Source organism: Blennius ocellaris (genome assembly GCF_963422515.1).
Source record: "Blennius ocellaris genome assembly, contig: SCAFFOLD_381, whole genome shotgun sequence".
NCBI lineage: Eukaryota > Metazoa > Chordata > Actinopteri > Blenniiformes > Blenniidae > Blennius > Blennius ocellaris.
This window is the reverse complement of record NW_027662168.1, coordinates 1-19,370: the sequence shown is the minus strand read 5'-3', so window position 1 is coordinate 19,370 and position 19,370 is coordinate 1. Positions and strand designations below refer to the sequence as shown.

Below are 19,370 nucleotides of genomic sequence, written 5' to 3'. Positions count from 1 at the left end.
CCTCCTGTTCCCTCCTCCTGTTCCCTCCTCCTCCTCCTGTTCCCTCCTCCTCATCCCCCCCCCCTCCTCCTCCTCCTGTTCCCTCCTCCTCATCCCCCCCCCCCTCCTCCTCATCCCCCCCTCCTCCTCCTGTTCCCTCCTCCTCCTCCTCCCCCCCTCCTCCCCCCCCTCCTCCCCCTCCTCCTCATCCTCCTCCTCCCCTCCTCCTCCCCCTCCTCCCCCTCCTCCTCCCCTCCTCCTCCTCCCCCCCCCCCCCCCCCCCCCTCACCTTGATCATCTGCTTGCAGACCCTCATGAGTTGATAGTCCAGTTCCGGGTCGTTCATCTCCACTTCCTGCAGCCTGAAGACTCTCTGGTGGCAACGAGGGCTGAGCTGCTTCTTCTGCTCCTTCAGGCACTCCATCATCTGGGTGGAGGAGCAGGTGGAGGTACAGGTGCAGGTTCAGGTGGAGGTGGAGGTGGAAGTGGAGGTGCAGGTGGAGGTGGAGGAGCAGGTGGAAGTGGAGGTGCAGGTGGAGGTGGAGGTGGAGGTTACCTGAGCGTTGCCAAAGGCCACGTTGGGACACAGACGGCTGATGTCCGTCCTGCAGGGCTCGTACAGCTCAGGCTCCAGACGGATGTCCTCCGACTGAGACATAAGAAAGAGACGAGCCATGGAGGACATGGAGGACATGGAGGACATGGAGGACATGGAGGACAGGGAGGACATGGAGGACATGGAGAACATGGAGGACAAACATGACATTTGATCTTTAACAGAAGATTCTTTCCTCGTAGTTTTATTAACGTCACCGATCGAATCGTCTTTGATGTTTTCACATTGACAAATGATGGGACTCGTTTTCACCTGGTATTGTTCTGGACAATATAATCTGGACTGGACAGGTTAATCTGGACTGGACAGGTTAATCTGGACAGGACAATATAATCTGGACTGGACAATATAATCTGGACAGGACAGGACAATATAATTTGGACTGGACAATATAATCTGGACTGGACAGGACAATATAATCTGGACTGGACAGGTTAATCTGGACAGGACAATATAATCTGGACAGGACAGGACAATATAATTTGGACTGGACAATATAATCTGGACTGGACAGGACAATATAATCTGGACAGGACAATATAATCTGGACTGGACAGGACAATATAATCTGGACAGGACAATATAATCTGGACAGGACAGGTTAATCTGGACAGGACAATATAATCTGGACTGGACAATATAATCTGGACAGGACAATATAATCTGGACTGGACAGGTTAATCTGGACAGGACAATATAATCTGGACAGGACAGGACAATATAATTTGGACTGGACAATATAATTTGGACTGGACAATATAATCTGGACTGGACAGGACAATATAATCTGGACAGGACAATATAATCTGGACAGGACAATATAATCTGGACTGGACAGGACAATATAATCTGGACAGGACAATATAATCTGGACAGGACAGGACAATATAATTTGGACTGGACAGGACAATATAATCTGGACAGGACAATATAATCTGGACAGGACAGGACAATATAATTTGGACTGGACAATATAATCTGGACTGGACAATATAATCTGGACTGGACAATATAATCTGGACTGGACAATATAATCTGGACTGGACAATATAATCTGGACAGGACAATATAATCTGGATACTTTGTTTCTGCCCTCTGATGACGTCGTGAGTCAAAATAACCTCAAGAGTCGTTTAGAGTTTGACGGAGTCATTCATTGAAAATGTACTAACCTGTGTGTGTGTGTGTGTGTGTGTGTGTGTGTGTGTGTGTGTGTGTGTGTGTGTGTGTGTGTGTGTGTGTGTGTGTGTGTGTGTGTGTGTGTGTGTGTGTGTGTGTGTGTGTGTGTGTGTGTGTGTGTGTGTGTGTGTTACCATCTCCAGCTCCTCCACTCTCAGCTGCTTGCGACACTTCAGGGCGACTCTCTGCTGGCGGGCGTCCTGGAGGGTGTCGTTCTTCACCGTGGAGCTGAGACAGACGACCACGTCCACCCTGCAGGGACAACCTACTGTGATCTGAGACAGACGACCACGTCCACCCTGCAGGGACAACCTACTGTAATCTGAGACAGACGACCACGTCCACCCTGCAGGGACAACCTACTGTGATCTGAGACAGACGACCACGTCCACCCTGCAGGGACAACCTACTGTGATCTGAGACAGACGACCACGTCCACCCTGCAGGGACAACCTACTGTGATCTGAGACAGACGACCACGTCCACCCTGCAGGGACAACCTACTGTAATCTGAGACAGACGACCACGTCCACCCTGCAGGGACAACCTACTGTGATCTGAGACAGACGACCACGTCCACCCTGCAGGGACAACCTACTGTAATCTGAGACAGACGACCACGTCCACCCTGCAGGGACAACCTACTGTGATCTGAGACAGACGACCACGTCCACCCTGCAGGGACAACCTACTGTGATCTGAGACAGACGACCACGTCCACCCTGCAGGGACAACCTACTGTGATCTGAGACAGACGACCACGTCCACCCTGCAGGGACAACCTACTGTGATCTGAGACAGACGACCACGTCCACCCTGCAGGGACAACCTACTGTAATCTGAGACAGACGACCACGTCCACCCTGCAGGGACAACCTACTGTGATCTGAGACAGACGACCACGTCCACCCTGCAGGGACAACCTACTGTAATCTGAGACAGACGACCACGTCCACCCTGCAGGGACAACCTACTGTGATCTGAGACAGACGACCACGTCCACCCTGCAGGGACAACCTACTGTAATCTGAGACAGACGACCACGTCCACCCTGCAGGGACAACCTACTGTGATCTGAGACAGACGACCACGTCCACCCTGCAGGGACAACCTACTGTGATCTGAGACAGACGACCATGTCCACCCTGCAGGGACAACCTACTGTAATCTGAGACAGACGACCACGTCCACCCTGCAGGGACAACCTACTGTAATCTGAGACAGACGACCACGTCCACCCTGCAGGGACAACCTACTGTGATCTGAGACAGACGACCACGTCCACCCTGCAGGGACAACCTACTGTGATCCGAGACAGACGACCACGTCCACCCTGCAGGGACAACCTACTGTGATCTGAGACAGACGACCACGTCCACCCTGCAGGGACAACCTACTGTAATCTGAGACAGACGACCACGTCCACCCTGCAGGGACAACCTACTGTGATCTGAGACAGACGACCACGTCCACCCTGCAGGGACAACCTACTGTAATCTGAGACAGACGACCACGTCCACCCTGCAGGGACAACCTACTGTGATCTGAGAGACAACCTCAGTACTGTAGTGTGGACGTGTGGAGGGACAAAGCGCAGCCTCGTACTTCTTCTTGATGTTGGGACACAGGCGGAGGACGTCCTCCTTGCAGGCCATCTTGAATTTGTAAGAGAAGCGGAAATCCTTCATCTGGATCTGGAAGTTGAGGACAAAGACTCACTGATGTCTTCTTCACAGTGTCATGAGATGTTTTGGACACAATAAACACTGTCCCATTGGTTGTCTTTATAAATGTGTCCCATGTTGTCTCATCAGCAGCTTCTTTGACCTGGTTAACTCCCATCAAAGTAACTAATACTTCTTGCTTTGGTTAGTTCATAGAAAAGTAAATATACAAACTGATCAAAGCTTTGATCTCTACTCAAACTAACGTGAAGAATAAATCCCCATTTACATTGATTTTAATTTGAAATAATAGATTAAAAAGTACACGTACAAAATAAGAGGCTGCAACACACACACACACACACACACACACACACACACACACACACACACACACACACACACACACACACACACCAGACTGTTTGCTCAAGGGAGAAAAACTAAATAAAATGATGATAACAATAATAAAATTACACTAAATAAAATCTAATATTGTTGAACCAAAAAGAAAAATATTATTCATGATGGAAAAACAAACTAAATAAAATTCTAATGTAAAACTTGAAAACATAAAGCAAAACATAGCTTCATGTTTGATCCATTGATTTATTAAGAGAATAAAAGCAGACCAACATGTGAAATCAGGTTAAGAGAATAAAAGCAGACCAACATGTGAAATCAGGTTAAGAGAATAAAAGCGTGGCTGACCAGCTGGAAGTGTGTGACTCCGACTGAACATTTCTCGTTCATCTCCTTCTGGTGTTTGTTCTGGACCAGGCACTCCATCACGTCCCCGCTGTCCTTCTGGGCCTCGGCCACGTCCTGCACGCACACACACACACACACACACACACACACACACACACACACACACACACACACACACACACACACACACACACACACACACACACACACACACACACACACAGTCAGTCAGTCAGCGAGGTTCTGAGGTGAGGTTCTGAGGTGAGGTTCTGAGGTGAGGTTGAGGTTCTGAGGTGAGGTGAGGTTCTGAGGTGAGGTGAGGTTCTGAGGTGAGGTTGTGAGGTGAGGTGAGGTTCTGAGGTGAGGTTGTGAGGTGAGGTGAGGTTCTGAGGTGAGGTGAGGTTCTGAGGTGAGGTTGTGAGGTGAGGTGAGGTTCTGAGGTGAGGTTGTGAGGTGAGGTTCTGAGGTGAGGTGAGGTTGTGAGGTGAGGTTGTGAGGTGAGGTGAGGTTCTGAGGTGAGGTTGTGAGGTGAGGTTCTGAGGTGAGGTGAGGTTGTGAGGTGAGGTTGTGAGGTGAGGTGAGGTTGTGAGGTGAGGTTGTGAGGTGAGGTTGTGAGGTGAGGTGAGGTTGTGAGGTGAGGTTGTGAGGTGAGGTTGTGAGGGGAGGTTGTGAGGGGAGGTTGTGAGGGGAGGTTGTGAGGTGAGGTTGTGAGGGGAGGTTGTGAGGGGAGGTTGTGAGGGGAGGTTCTGAGGTGAGGTTGTGAGGTGAGGTTGTGAGGGGAGGTTGTGAGGGGAGGTTGTGAGGGGAGGTTGTGAGGTGAGGTTGTGAGGGGAGGTTGTGAGGGGAGGTTGTGAGGTGAGGTTGTGAGGTGAGGTTGTGAGGTGAGGTTGTGAGGGGAGGTTGTGAGGGGAGGTTGTGAGGGGAGGTTGTGAGGGGAGGTTGTGAGGTGAGGTTGTGAGGGGAGGTTCTGAGGTGAGGTTGTGAGGGGAGGTTGTGAGGGGAGGTTGTGAGGGGAGGTTCTGAGGTGAGGTGAGGTTCTGAGGTGAGGTTCTGAGGTGAGGTGAGGTTCTGAGGTGAGGTGAGGTTGTGAGGGGAGGTTGTGAGGTGAGGTTCTGAGGTGAGGTTGTGAGGTGAGGTTGTGAGGTGAGGTTGTGAGGGGAGGTTGTGAGGTGAGGTTCTGAGGTGAGGTTGTGAGGGGAGGTTGTGAGGGGAGGTTGTGAGGTGAGGTTGTGAGGGGAGGTTCTGAGGTGAGGTTGTGAGGTGAGGTTGTGAGGGGAGGTTGTGAGGGGAGGTTCTGAGGTGAGGTTGTGAGGTGAGGTTCTGAGGTGAGGTTGTGAGGGGAGGTTGTGAGGGGAGGTTGTGAGGGGAGGTTCTGAGGTGAGGTTGTGAGGTGAGGTTCTGAGGTGAGGTTGTGAGGGGAGGTTGTGAGGGGAGGTTGTGAGGTGAGGTTCTGAGGTGAGGTTGTGAGGTGAGGTTCTGAGGTGAGGTTGTGAGGGGAGGTTCTGAGGTGAGGTTGAGGTTCTCCACCTGGCAGTGGGTCTGGATCACAGGTTCACAGGCTCTGATGAGCAGAGCGTCAATCTGGATGTCCTGCAGAGACACGAGACTCCAGCTGAGACTGAGGGACGGACAGTCGTCCACGTGAGGCTGAGCTCCACCCATACATCCACCCATACATCCACCCACCCATACATCCACCCATGCATCCCTCCACCCATCCTCACCTCGGCCTCCAGCTCCGTCAGGTTGCCCACCACCTCCCTGCAGGCGGAGACCAGGTCCTCCAGATGGTCCTGGAGACAGTCCAGCTCCTGAAGACGTCCAACCAAACAGTTAAAAGTCCTTCTGAGGACCAGGGACAGAGCAGAGACATGTCCTCTGTCTCATGTCCTGTTACATCATTACTCCTGTTTTTTTTGTTAAATGTTGCAGGTGCAGCTTAAATTCAGGTCTTTATAATACGGACTGTCTCCTGTCCCCTGTCTGTCTTCTCACTGCTCTGAGACGCTCACCTGTCCCCTGTCTGTCTTCTCACTGCTCTGAGACGCTCACCTGTCCCGTGTCTGTCTTCTCACTGCTCTGAGACACTCACCTGTCCCCTGTCTGTCTTCTCACTGCTCTGAGACGCTCACCTGTCCCGTGTCTGTCTTCTCACTGCTCTGAGACACTCACCTGTCCCCTGTCTGTCTTCTCGCTGCTCTGAGACGCTCACCTGTCCCCTGTCTGTCTTCTCACTGCTCTGAGACACTCACCTGTCCCCTGTCTGTCTTCTCACTGCTCTGAGACGCTCACCTGTCCCGTGTCTGTCTTCTCACTGCTCTGAGACACTCACCTGTCCCCTGTCTGTCTTCTCGCTGCTCTGAGACGCTCACCTGTCCCGTGTCTGTCTTCTCGCTGCTCTGAGACGCTCACCTGTCCCCTGTCTGTCTTCTCGCTGCTCTGAGACGCTCACCTGTCCCCTGTCTGTCTTCTCACTGCTCTGAGACACTCACCTGTCCCCTGTCTGTCTTCTCACTGCTCTGAGACACTCACCTGTCCCGTGTCTGTCTTCTCGCTGCTCTGAGACGCTCACCTGTCCCCTGTCTGTCTTCTCACTGCTCTGAGACACTCACCTGTCCCGTGTCTGTCTTCTCACTGCTCTGAGACACTCACCTGTCCCGTGTCTGTCTTCTCACTGCTCTGAGACACTCACCTGTCCCGTGTCTGTCTTCTCACTGCTCTGAGACACTCACCTGTCCCCTGTCTGTCTTCTCACTGCTCTGAGACACTCACCTGTCCCCTGTCTGTCTTCTCACTGCTCTGAGACACTCACCTGTCCCCTGTCTGTCTTCGCACTGCTCTGAGACACTCACCTGTCCCCTGTCTGTCTTCTCGCTGCTCTGAGACACTCACCTGTCCCCTGTCTGTCTTCTCACTGCTCTGAGACACTCACCTGTCCCCTGTCTGTCTTCTCACTGCTCTGAGACACTCACCTGTCCCCTGTCTGTCTTCTCGCTGCTCTGAGACACTCACCTGTCCCCTGTCTGTCTTCTCACTGCTCTGAGACACTCACCTGTCCCCTGTCTGTCTTCTCACTGCTCTGAGACACTCACCTGTCCCCTGTCTGTCTTCTCACTGCTCTGAGACACTCACCTGTCCCGTGTCTGTCTTCTCACTGCTCTGAGACACTCACCTGTCCCCTGTCTGTCTTCTCACTGCTCTGAGACACTCACCTGTCCCGTGTCTGTCTTCTCGCTGCACCACTTCCCCAGGTCACTCATGCAGCGCTTCTGCAGCTCAGGGTCCAGTTTAACATCCAGCGCCCTCTGGTGGAGGATCCTCTGCACCTCCACCTTACAGTCCCGGGACAACTGCAAACATCAACATGCCAGGTAAACAAACACTGCAAACATCAACACGCCTACATAAACAAACACTGCAAACATCAACATGCCAGGTAAACAAACACTGCAAACATCAACATGCCAGGTAAACAAACACTGCAAACATCAACATGCCAGGTAAACAAACACTGCAAACATCAACACGCCTACATAAACAAACACTGCAAACATCAACATGCCAGGTAAACAAACACTGCAAACATCAACATGCCAGGTAAACAAACACTGCAAACATCAACACGCCTACATAAACAAACACTGCAAACATCAACATGCCAGGTAAACAAACACTGCAAACATCAACATGCCAGGTAAACAAACACTGCAAACATCACCATGCCTACGTAAACAAACATCAACACACCTAGGTAAACAAACATCAACATACCCACGTAAACAAACATCAACACGTCTATGTAAACAAACATCAACACGCCTAGGTAAACAAACATCAACACGCCTAGGTAAACAAACACTGCAAACATCAACACTCCAGGTAAACAAACACTGCAGACATCAACACGCCACGTAAACAAACATCAACACGCCTACGTAAACAAACACTGCAAACATCAACACTCCAGGTAAACAAACACTGCAAACATCAACACGCCTACGTAAGCAAACATCAACACGCCTACGTAAACAAACATCAACACGCCTAGGTAAACAAACATCAACACGCCTAGGTAAACAAACATCAACACGCCTACGTAAACAAACATCAACACGCCTAAGTAAACAAACATCAACACGCCTAGGTAAACAAACATCAACACGCCTACGTAAACAAACACTGCAAACATCAACACTCCAGGTAAACAAACACTGCAGACATCAACACGCCACGTAAACAAACACTGCAAACATCAACACTCCAGGTAAACAAACACTGCAGACATCAACACGCCACGTAAACAAACACTGCAAACATCAACACTCCAGGTAAACAAACACTGCAGACATCAACACGCCACGTAAACAAACATCAACACGCCTACATAAACAAACACTGCAAACATCAATACCCCAGGTAAACAAACACTGCAAACATCAACACGCCACGTAAACAAACATCAATACACCACGTAAACAAACATCAACACGCCTACGTAAACAAACACTGCAAACATCAGCACGCCTACGTAAGCAAACATCAACACGCCTAGGTAAACAAACATCAACACGCCTAGGTAAACAAACATCAACACGCCTACGTAAACAAACACTGCAAACATCAACACGCCTACGTAAACAAACACTGCAAACATCAGCACGCCTACGTAAACAAACATCAACACACCACGTAAACAAACATCAATACACCACGTAAACAAACATCAACACGCCTACGTAAACAAACACTGCAAACATCAGCACGCCTACGTAAACAAACACTGCAAACATCAGCACGCCTACGTAAGCAAACATCAACACGCCTAGGTAAACAAACATCAACACGCCTACGTAAACAAACACTGCAAACATCAACACGCCTACGTAAACAAACACTGCAAACATCAGCACGCCTACGTAAACAAACATCAACACGCCCACGTAAACAAACACTGCAAACATCAACACACACAAACAAACATCAACACGCGGAGCTTCAGGCCGGGCAGCGGCGGCGGCGGCGGCTAGCGTACCCGGCGGCCCTGCTCCTCGGTGCGGTAGGCGTGGCGGTACAGGCAGGAGAAAACGGCGCCCGGCGGCATCAGCTCGCTCGTCTCGTTCCAGCCGTGGGTGTGGCAGAGACGTGTGGCGTCGCCCTGACACTTCCTGTACAGGACGGTGTCCAGCCTGGACACAAACAGAGACACTGGTGACAGCGTCTCTACTCAGCACTGATGACTCAGCACTGCTGACTGATGACTCAGCACTGCTGACTCAGCACTGCTGACTCAGCACTGACCATGTGGTCGCCGCGACGGAACTTGATAAAGAAGGTGAAGAAGTTCTGATGAGAGAAAAACTCACTTCCAGTCTCTGGATATGAAATATTGCAGCTCCAGCAGTCGGTGCTCACAGTCCTCCACCATCTTGTCTGTGTACAGGTGCTCCATCAGGCACGACAGGATCCTGATTACACACACACACACACACACACACACACACACAGAGTCTGTTATTTATCACAAAAGCTAAAATAAAGTTTAATAAGGACATATTTTATCATTCATTCGGTGTGTGTGTGTGTGTGTGTGTGTGTGTGTGTGTGTGTGTGTGTGTGTGTGTGTGTGTCTCACATGGGGTCCCCGTTGCGGATGTGTTTGCAGGCGGTCTGGATGACGGACTCGCAGGCCTCGTTGAGCGCCCGGTCGATCCGGTAGTCGGCTCCCGGGTCGGCCGACTGGATCAAAGTCTGCAGCTTTGAGGCGAAACACAGGAAGTAAATAAACCTTTTGTTGACGTTTCCTTTCATGATTCCTTTGATTCCTTTGATCCGGTCGTTTCCAACCCGCTGAGTCCTTTTCTATTTGTATTTGTAAGAAAATCAAGCCTGACAGCAGAAGCAGAAGCTTTAACGGCTGCAGAAGCAGCAGTGGAGGTGGAGTCGGCGGGTGGAGTCGGCGGGTGGAGCCGGGACCCCCTGCTGGGCTCCGGGTTAAGAGGGTCAGGCTTACGGCTCTCTGGCACATGCTGTCCACGGCGGTGCCGCGGCCCGTCCTCATCAGGCAGTGCAGCGTCCGGCCCTTCCGGTGCAGCCCGGAGCACTGGGCCTCGATCTCCGCCTGGCAGTGGAGCACGATCTCCGGGCTGATGGAGAAGTCCTCCATCAGCATCCGCCGGTAGTCCAGCATCTCGCCCTGACACTCGCCGCTCACCGTACGACCTACAAACCAGCACAACCATGAGAACCAGCAGAACCATGAGAACCAGCAGAACCATGAGAACCATGAGAACCAGCACAACCATGAGAACCAGCACAACCATGAGAACCATGAGAACCAGCACAACCATGAGAACCATGAGAACCAGCACAACCATGAGAACCAGCACAACCATGAGAACCATGAGAACCATGAGAACCAGCACAACCATGAGAACCATGAGAACCAGCACAACCATGAGAACCAGCACAACCATGAGAACCATGAGAACCAGCACAACCATGAGAACCATGAGAACCAGCACAACCATGAGAACCAGCACAACCATGAGAACCATGAGAACCATGAGAACCAGCAGAACCATGAGAACCAGCACACGAGGTGAAGAGTCGTTGCGACGACACGCTGGTGTTTCACAACAGTGAGGGTCATGATGAGGCCATGTGATGTTCAGGTTCTCTGACAGAGACAGGAGGACAGGCACAGGGGGACAGAGACGGGAGGACAGCTCACCGCGGTGCACGGCGGCCTCCAGGCACAGCAGCAGGTAGGACAGACACAGGAGGACAGAGACAGGAGGACAGACACAGGGGGACAGAGACAGAGGACAGCTCACCGCGGTGCACGGCGGCCTCCAGGCACAGCAGCAGGTAGGACAGACACAGGGGGACAGAGACAGAGGACAGCTCACCGCGGTGCACGGCGGCCTCCAGGCACAGCAGCAGGTAGGACAGACGGGCCTCGCGGGCCCGGGGCAGGCTGGAGTCCAGGCTGCAGTGCTGCTTCCTCAGGTCCGCCTTGCAGGCTCTGGCCAGGGAATAGCTGACCCGGTAGTCCTGGGAGATCAGCTTCTGGCGGGTGGTCAGGGCATCGCGGCACTTCAGAGGGAGGACACGGAGGACACGGTGGACACGGTCAGGACGGCGGCTTTCACAGTCAAGCTGAGACCATCGGAGGACTTTACCTTCTCTGACATGGATTCTTCAAACTTGTGATTAAACAGACATTTGTAGACTTTTCCTTCCCCGGCCTGAGTCTGTGGAGGACAAGAGGACATGGGGACAAGACATCAAGGGGACGAGACGTCATGGGGACGAGACGTCATGAGGACAAGATGTCATGAGGACGAGACGTCATGGGGACGAGACGTCATGGGGACAAGACATCATGAGGACACGACGTCATGGGGGACAACAGGTCATGATGGTGACATGGTGTAACTCCACTGTACGTCAACGTATTCAGGCTTCTATGTGTTGTAAGTCTACTGTACTTCTATAAGTATTCAGGCTTCTATGTGGTGTAACTCTACTGTACTTCTATGTGGTGTAAGTCTACTGTACTTCTATAAGTATTCAGGCTTCTATGTGGTGTAAGTCTACTGTACTTCTATGTGGTGTAAGTCTACTGTACTTCTATAAGTATTCAGGCTTCTATGTGGTGTAAGTCTACTGTACTTCTATGTGGTGTAAGTCTACTGTACTTCTATAAGTATTCAGGCTTCTATGTGGTGTAAGTCTACTGTACTTCTATGTGGTGTAAGTCTACTGTACTTCTATAAGTATTCAGGCTTCTATGTGGTGTAAGTCTACTGTACTTCTATGTGGTGTAAGTCTACTGTACTTCTATAAGTATTCAGGCTTCTATGTGGTGTAAGTCTACTGTACTTCTATGTATTCAGGCTTCTATGTGGTGTAACTTTACTGTACTTCTATGTGGTGTAAGTCTACTGTACTTCTATGTGGTGCAACTACTGTAATTCTATGTGATGTAAGTCTACTGTACTTGGACGTCCTCTCACGTTCTGGCAGAATCTCTCGCGGTCGTCTCTGCAGGAGAAGTAAAGATGGCGGTCGAGGTGGAAGTCATCTGACGACAGCTCCGCCACCCGCAGGATGGCTTTCTGACACTCCTCCCTGATTGGCCGGACGCGGTCCTGCTGCTCCGCCTCCTTCACCAACGCCTTCTCCAGGCAGGCGATCACCTCGCCCTGCGTGTGCAGGTCCTGACCAGAGAGGGACGAGCGTCAGCGCCGACTAGTGGCTCGCTGCTGAACGCTTGTTGTCATGGGAACAGCAAACAAGGTGTTTCGGGGGGAGGGGCTTAAAATCATTACAATCGAAACTGTGAGACGCTTCGCTGATGAAGGTGAAACTTGAAAAAAGCACAGGAAGTGGTTGAAGCTGCACAACGATCAGTAGAACAAATCTTCATAAACATGAAGGAACCTGGACGTTCTGCCTCCAGCAGGTAGAACCACACCTTCTGCATGACCAGCAAGTAGAGGATCACCTGCTCAGTAGAGAGTTGTTGGTGGTTATTTTATTTTTAACCTCTAAAGTTAACTGCTTCTTCTTCCCTTGATGAAAACTTGTAAAGGAGCGTTGGACCAGTACTCAGATTACTCTCTACAGCCTTCAGCTTCAGCTCAGTTTCACGTCACATTAATTCAAAAGACCAAACATAGAAGTTCTCTGAAGTGTTAAAGGAGGATTGATAGGAGAAGACTGGAGCGACGATGTGGTGAAATAAAGGACTTCAGAGAACAAATAAAGACTTCAGAGAACACATAAAGGACTTCAAAGAACAAATAAAGGACTTCAGAGAGAACAAATAAAGACTTCAGAGAACAAATAAAGGACTTCAAAGAACAAATAAAGACTTCAGGAACAAATAAAGGACTTCAAAGAACAAATAAAGGACTTCAGAGAACAAATAAAGACTTCAGAGAACAAATAAAGGGTTCAAAGAATAAATAAAGGACTTCAAAGAACAAATAAAGGGTTCAAAGAACAAACAAAGGGTTCAAAGAACAAATAAAGGACTTCAGAGAACAAATAAAGGACTTCAAAGAACAAATAAAGGACTTCAAAGAACAAATAAAGACTTCAGGAACAAATAAAGGACTTCAAAGAACAAATAAAGACTTCAGAGAACAAATAAAGGACTTCAAAGAACAAATAAAGACTTCAGAGGACAAATAAAGGACTTCAAAGAACAAATAAAGACTTCAGAGAACAAATAAAGGAGCGTGACGAGGTGTTGTCTGACCTTGTGGCCGGCGGCGATGCTGCCGCAGTGCAAGGCGTTGATGTCATCTCTGCACTTTTCCATGAAGCCGCAGATCAGCCGGTAGTCGCTGAACACCACGCCGGCCATCTTGGTGACGTACTGGCTGCACTGGAACTCGCTGATGTTGGTGCGGTGCTCCACCAGGCAGGACACCAGGAAGCCCCGCCCCCGCTCCTCCCCCTCACACTCCTTGATCTGCGGGGCGGAGACGACGGAGGCTCAGGACGAGACGGGCTGCAGGTGGACTCACCTGGGCTGCAGGTGGACTCACCTGGGCGATGCTGCTCCTGCACACCTCCGTGGCCACGGATTCAAACTTTGGATCTGTGGTCAGGTTGAGCTTGTAGTTCCACAGCAGCTTTGAGAGAAAAGAGGACGTAGTTCTATGAATGTCTGGAGCAGAGGAACATCCACTACAGAGAAACAGCAGGGGGTGCTATGCTTCAAGAGGAACAGCAGGGGGCACTGTGCTTCAAGAGGAACAGCAGGGGGCACTGTGCTTCAAGAGGAACATCCACTACAGAGAAACAGCAGGGGGCGCTATGCTTCAAGAGGAACAGCAGGGGGCGCTATGCTTCAAGAGGAACAGCAGGGGGCACTATGCTTCAAGAGGAACAGCAGGGGGCACTGTGCTTCAAGAGGAACAGCAGGGGGCACTGTGCTTCAAGAGGAACAGCAGGGGGCACTATGCTTCAAGAGGAACAGCAGGGGGCGCTGTGCTTCAAGAGGAACAGCAGGGGGCACTATGCTTCAAGAGGAACAGCAGGGGGCACTGTGCTTCAAGAGGAACAGCAGGGGGCGCTATGCTTCAAGAGGAACAGCATGGGGCACTATGCTTCAAGAGGAACAGCAGGGGGCGCTGTGCTTCAAGAGGAACAGCAGGGGGCACTATGCTTCAAGAGGAACAGCAGGGGGCGCTGTGCTTCAAGAGGAACAGCAGGGGGCACTATGCTTCAAGAGGAACAGCAGGGGGCGCTGTGCTTCAAGAGAAACAGCAGGGGGCGCTGTGCTTCAAGAGGAACATCCACTATGTATCCACTATAGTAGAACCTCAGTAGAACCATGAAGTGTTTTCATTTAAACCTTCCTGGTTTCTAAAACTAATTCTTACTGTAAAATCTCTACTGAATGAAATGACTTGTAATTATGTGTGTGTGTGTGTGTGTGTGTGTGTGTGTGTGTGTGTGTGTGTGTGTGTGTGTGTGAGATACTCACATGATTACAGTCAGGAGCCAGATCACTTTCCTGTAGGGGGGGTAATAAAAGAGGGTGGGGGTAATAAAATAGGGGGGGTAATAAAAGAGGGGGGGTAATAAAAGAGGGTGGGGGTAATAAAAGAGGGTGGGGGGTAATAAAAGAGGGTGGGGGTAATAAAAGAGGGTGGGGTAATAAAAGAGGGTGGGGGTAATAAAAGAGGGTGGGGGTAATAAAAGAGGAAAGGAGGCAATAATCAATAAAGAGAGAAAGTAAATGATCAGATTAAAACTTCTAAATCAGAAAAACGTGTTTGTTTCTTTGTGAAAGAGATTTAATGTTTCACAGTTGATGAGGATGAGGAAGATGAGAGGATGAGGAAGATGAGGAGGAGGAGGAGGAGGAGGAGGTGAAGTGAAGACGAGGTGAAGTGAGGAGGAGGAGCAGGAGGAGGTGAAGTGAGGAGGAAGAGTCAGGAGGAGGAGGAGGTGAAGTGAGGAGGAGGAGGAGGAGGTGAAGTGAGGAGGAGGTGAAGTGAGGAGGAGGAGGAGGAGGAGGAGGTGAGGTGAAGAGGAAGAGTCAGGAGGAGGTGAAGTGAGGAGGAGGAGGTGGAGTGAAGAGGAAGAGTCAGGAGGAGGAGGAGGTGAAGTGAGGAGGAGGAAGAGGAAAGTGAGGAGGAGGAGGTGAAGTGAAGAGGAAGAGTCAGGAGGAGGTGAAGTGAGGAGGTGAAGTGAGGAGGAGGAGGTGAAGTGAAGAGGAAGAGTCAGGAGGAGGAGGAGGTGACGTGAGGAGGAGGAGGTGAAGTGAAGAGGAAGAGTCAGGAGGAGGTGAAGTGAGGAGGAGGAGGTGGAGTGAAGAGGAAGAGTCAGGAGGAGGAGGAGGTGAAGTGAGGAGGAGGAAGAGGAGGAGGTGAAGTGAGGAGGAGGAGGTGAAGTGAAGAGGAAGAGTCAGGAGGAGGTGAAGTGAGGAGGTGAAGTGAGGAGGAGGAGGTGAAGTGAAGAGGAAGAGTCAGGAGGAGGAGGAGGTGACGTGAGGAGGAGGAGGTGAAGTGAAGAGGAAGAGTCAGGAGGAGGTGAAGTGAGGAGGAGGTGAAGTGAGGAGGAGGAGGAGGAGGAGGAGGTGAAGTGAAGAGGAAGAGTGAGGAGGAGGAGGTGAAGTGAGGAGGAGGTGAAGTGAGGAGGAGGAGAAGGAGGAGGTGAAGTGAAGAGGAAGAGTCAGGAGGAGGTGAAGTGAGGAGGAGGAGGTGAGTGAGGAGGAGCTCTCCGGCTCCAGAGGCGGGATGCTGCAGCCTCTGGAGCGGACACAGATGTGCCCCCCCCCCCGGCCCCCGGACAGATGTGGCCCCCGGGCCGCCGCTCACCTCCCTGCGGTCCTGCAGACACTCCAGCGCGGCCAGGTTGTTGTTCCAGGAGCTGCGGGGGCAGAAGCGGCTGAGGTCCGGCCGGCAGGCCTCCTCCTCCCACAGCCGCCAGCCGCTCGCCCTGCGGGGCTGCGAGGCCCCGGCGGCGGCCGCGGCAGGTGCATCTCTGGCCGGCGGGTCTGCGGGCCGGAGGCCGGGGGACCCGGGGGGGCCGGGGGGCCCGGGGGGGCCGGGGGGGCCGGGCGGCTCCGCCGGGCCGCCGCCGGGCTTCAGGCCGAGGACGGAACCCGGGGCGCGGAGACACACGGAGGACAGGAGCAGCAGCCGGAGCGCCGCCATCTTCACCCGCACGGTCAAGCTCGCGCCGAGGCTGCAGCACATCCGGTAGGCCCTTTCACAACAAGAGCCTGGTTCTCCGACATGACTCACAACTTCCGGTCACTCGTTATTCTGAAGTTCACGCTGGGAAACAAGGTCCAGTTCTCATGAATGTGGTCTGGAGAACCACCAGAACCAGGACCGCGGATCCAGTTCTAGAAATAGATTTTCATTACGTTTCGTTTAAACCACAAACAGCGGCAACACTTCCGCTCACACACACACTAACACGTATCCATGGAAACAGGAACATCGTCAACATCTGGATCTACAAGAGCCACAGAAACAGTCATAGCTTGATCCCCGGAGACCAGGTGAGACCAGGTGAGGTCAGGTGAGACCAGGTGAGGTCAGGTGAGACCAGGTGAGGTCAGGTGAGACCAGGGGAGGTTAGGGAGACCAGGTGAGGTTAGGTGAGACCAGGGGAGGTTAGGGGAGACCAGGTGAGGTTAGGGGAGACCAGGTGAGGTTAGGGGAGACCAGGTGAGGCCAGGTGAGGTTAGGGGAGACCAGGTGAGGTTAGGGGAGACCAGGTGAGACCAGGTGAGGTTAGGGGAGACCAGGTGAGGTTAGGGGAGACCAGGTGAGGCCAGGTGAGACCAGGTGAGGCCAGGTGAGGTTAGGGGAGACCAGGTGAGGCCAGGTGAGGTTAGGGGAGACCAGGTGAGGTCAGGTGAGATCAGGTGAGACCAGGTGAGGTCAGGTGAGATCAGGTGAGACCAGGTGAGACCAGGTGAGGTCTCGGTAGAACCAGACTGAGTATAAACCAGCGTCTCCTCCTCGTCTTCAATCTGTTGAGGGTTTTTCACAAACAGCAGGTTGGAAATGTGTCGTCAAAGTTCCAATATTCCAAATGAACAAAAATACTACTTCCTTGGACATTGTGTCGTTTACTCTTTGCTTTATTAGTCGTTTATTCGTCTTTAAACATGAAAACATGACATGTGTCGGGGGGGGGGGGGGGGGGCGCTGGTTCAAAACAAGTCTGAGGGACATGAGGACTTTGTGCAGGGAAAATGATAATAACGTGAGGTAATGAGACTCAAACCGTAGATCAACTTATTACCTTTTCACATCACTCAGGTTTGTGTTTGTGGGTGAAACGATGTCGTTTGGACAGATTTGGACCAAAGTACAGAACAGTTTTGCTGACGCAGCATTTCCAGAGGCCAATTAAACTGTTACTGAAGATTCAAACGTGTGACGACAGCTTTGGATGGTCGTGGTGACGAGGAGGAGTCCTGTGCTGCCCCCCCCCTCGGCAGCTGAAGGTGGAGCAGGGAAGCAGAAGGAACCATAAACTGTCCTGGTTTAGCGCCGGAGCAGCTGGAGGCTTTATTTGGTCCAGTGGGACGACCAGCTTCCTCCCTGGACTGTCTGAACGCCTCGCTTTGTGAGCTTTGTGAGCTTTGAGAACTTTGTGAGCTTTGTGAGCTTTGAGAACTTTGTGAGCTTTGAGAACTTTGTGAGCTTTGAGAGCTTTGTGAGCTTTGAGAACTTTGTGAGCTTTGTGAGCTTTGAGAACTTTGTGAGCTTTGTGAGCTTTGAGAACTTTTTGAGCTTTGTGAGCTTTGTGAGCTTTGAGAACTTTGTGAGCTTTGTGAGCTTTGAGAACTTTGTGAGCTTTGAGAACTTTGTGAGCTTTGAGAGCTTTGAGAACTTTGTGAGCTTTGAGAACTTTGTGAGCTTTGAGAGCTTTGAGAGCTTTGTGAGCTTTGTGAGCTTTGAGAGCTTTGAGAGCTTTGAGAGCTTTCATCTACCAGAAGTTACACTGGAACCTTTAAAATGTTGTTTCCCCCAAATATTAGAAGTAATGTCACTTTAAATTGACCCTGAAGCGTCTCAGGCTGATCAGCAGCCCGCAGAACACTGAGAGAAGCTTCCAGAACAACATTCCTGGACCAGCTGCTGCGGTCGACCCCCCCAGACCCCCACCCCACCCTGACCTCCAAGACCCCCCCAGACCCCCCACCCCACCCTGACCTCCAGACCCCCCCCAACTCACCCTGAGACCCCCCACCACCCTGACCACCTGGCTCAAGCCTCCGAGAACAACTGCTGGTGGTCCAACACACACACACACACACACACACACACACACACACACACACACACGGAGTATAAAGGGGCGTGTTGATGCGGCGCTGGCTGCAGCAGCAGCAGGATGACAGAGTGAGTCGTCTGATGAACATTCATGATTCACTTCTTATTTCGTGTCTCACGTCTTGTTTGTTTTCAGGAAAAAGATGTCGCCGAGCCGCAAGAATCAGCTGAAGGTAAAGTACGGTAGTTTGATGTTTCACACTTATCTCCAGGAAACAAACAAACACCAGCCGAGGAGGGCTGCAGAGTTAATTGTTCATTACAGCAGAAGTCTGTTTTCAACATTTACAAAATGTTAGACGTAAATAATTCATAAAGTGTCAAGAAAAGAATTGTGATCAGATGAACTAATGTTCCACTAGAAGGTTTGGGTTCATCAAAATAATCAAACACGTGTTTCATGACGTTTTTTTATGTTAAGTAATGTATTTGTCCCGAAGCGACGTTTCTCTCTGAACGGCGACCGACTGGTTCATTTCAGTTTCCTTCTGATGGAATTGACTGATTTCCTCCTGAAACAAAGCAGCAGTTCTACTATTGAGATCAAAGGAAGACACTTTGTGGAGTCAAAGACTCAGAATAACCCAGGATTGATGACAAAGTCACTTTGATGACTGGTCGTCGTTCCTGAAAGGTTTCAACCTTTCTATTTATTAGGATTCTATTTAGACAGAAGCTTTACAGAAACAGTCATTCTGTCTGAATTATGTCTTAAAAGCATTTAACTCTATGACTCTTAGACTATTTTATATTGTTTTCCTTTTGAATTGTTTCTGTTGAAAAAAGCAGTTAGTTTCCTGATGACTTTAAAAAGCCAAACGTTTTCATCACAGACAAGTTCAGAGGTCATTTAATGTTAAAGAAAAGGGTTTTAAAATATCTCCACTGTGACGCAGT

The 19,370-nt window shown here is 50.9% G+C and overlaps 1 protein-coding gene across 1 annotated transcript; it reads right to left on the bottom strand.

The window, feature by feature from the left end:
- Nucleotides 1-268: 268 nt before the first annotated feature.
- LOC308148183 (Golgi apparatus protein 1-like) lies at nt 269-16,331 on the bottom strand (the record flags this gene model as incomplete). The annotated part of the gene is made up of 19 exons (XM_080521624.1): nt 269-406; nt 536-628; nt 1,909-2,026; nt 3,380-3,468; nt 4,150-4,263; nt 5,677-5,739; nt 5,874-5,960; nt 7,362-7,499; nt 9,182-9,335; nt 9,513-9,614; nt 9,782-9,903; nt 10,160-10,368; nt 11,058-11,244; nt 11,331-11,402; nt 12,168-12,371; nt 13,418-13,633; nt 13,710-13,796; nt 14,654-14,683; nt 15,993-16,331. Coding segments are annotated over 19 exons (2,562 nt in total), but the record flags the coding sequence as incomplete, so codon positions are not given.
- Between the last annotated feature and the right edge of the window lie 3,039 nt (nt 16,332-19,370).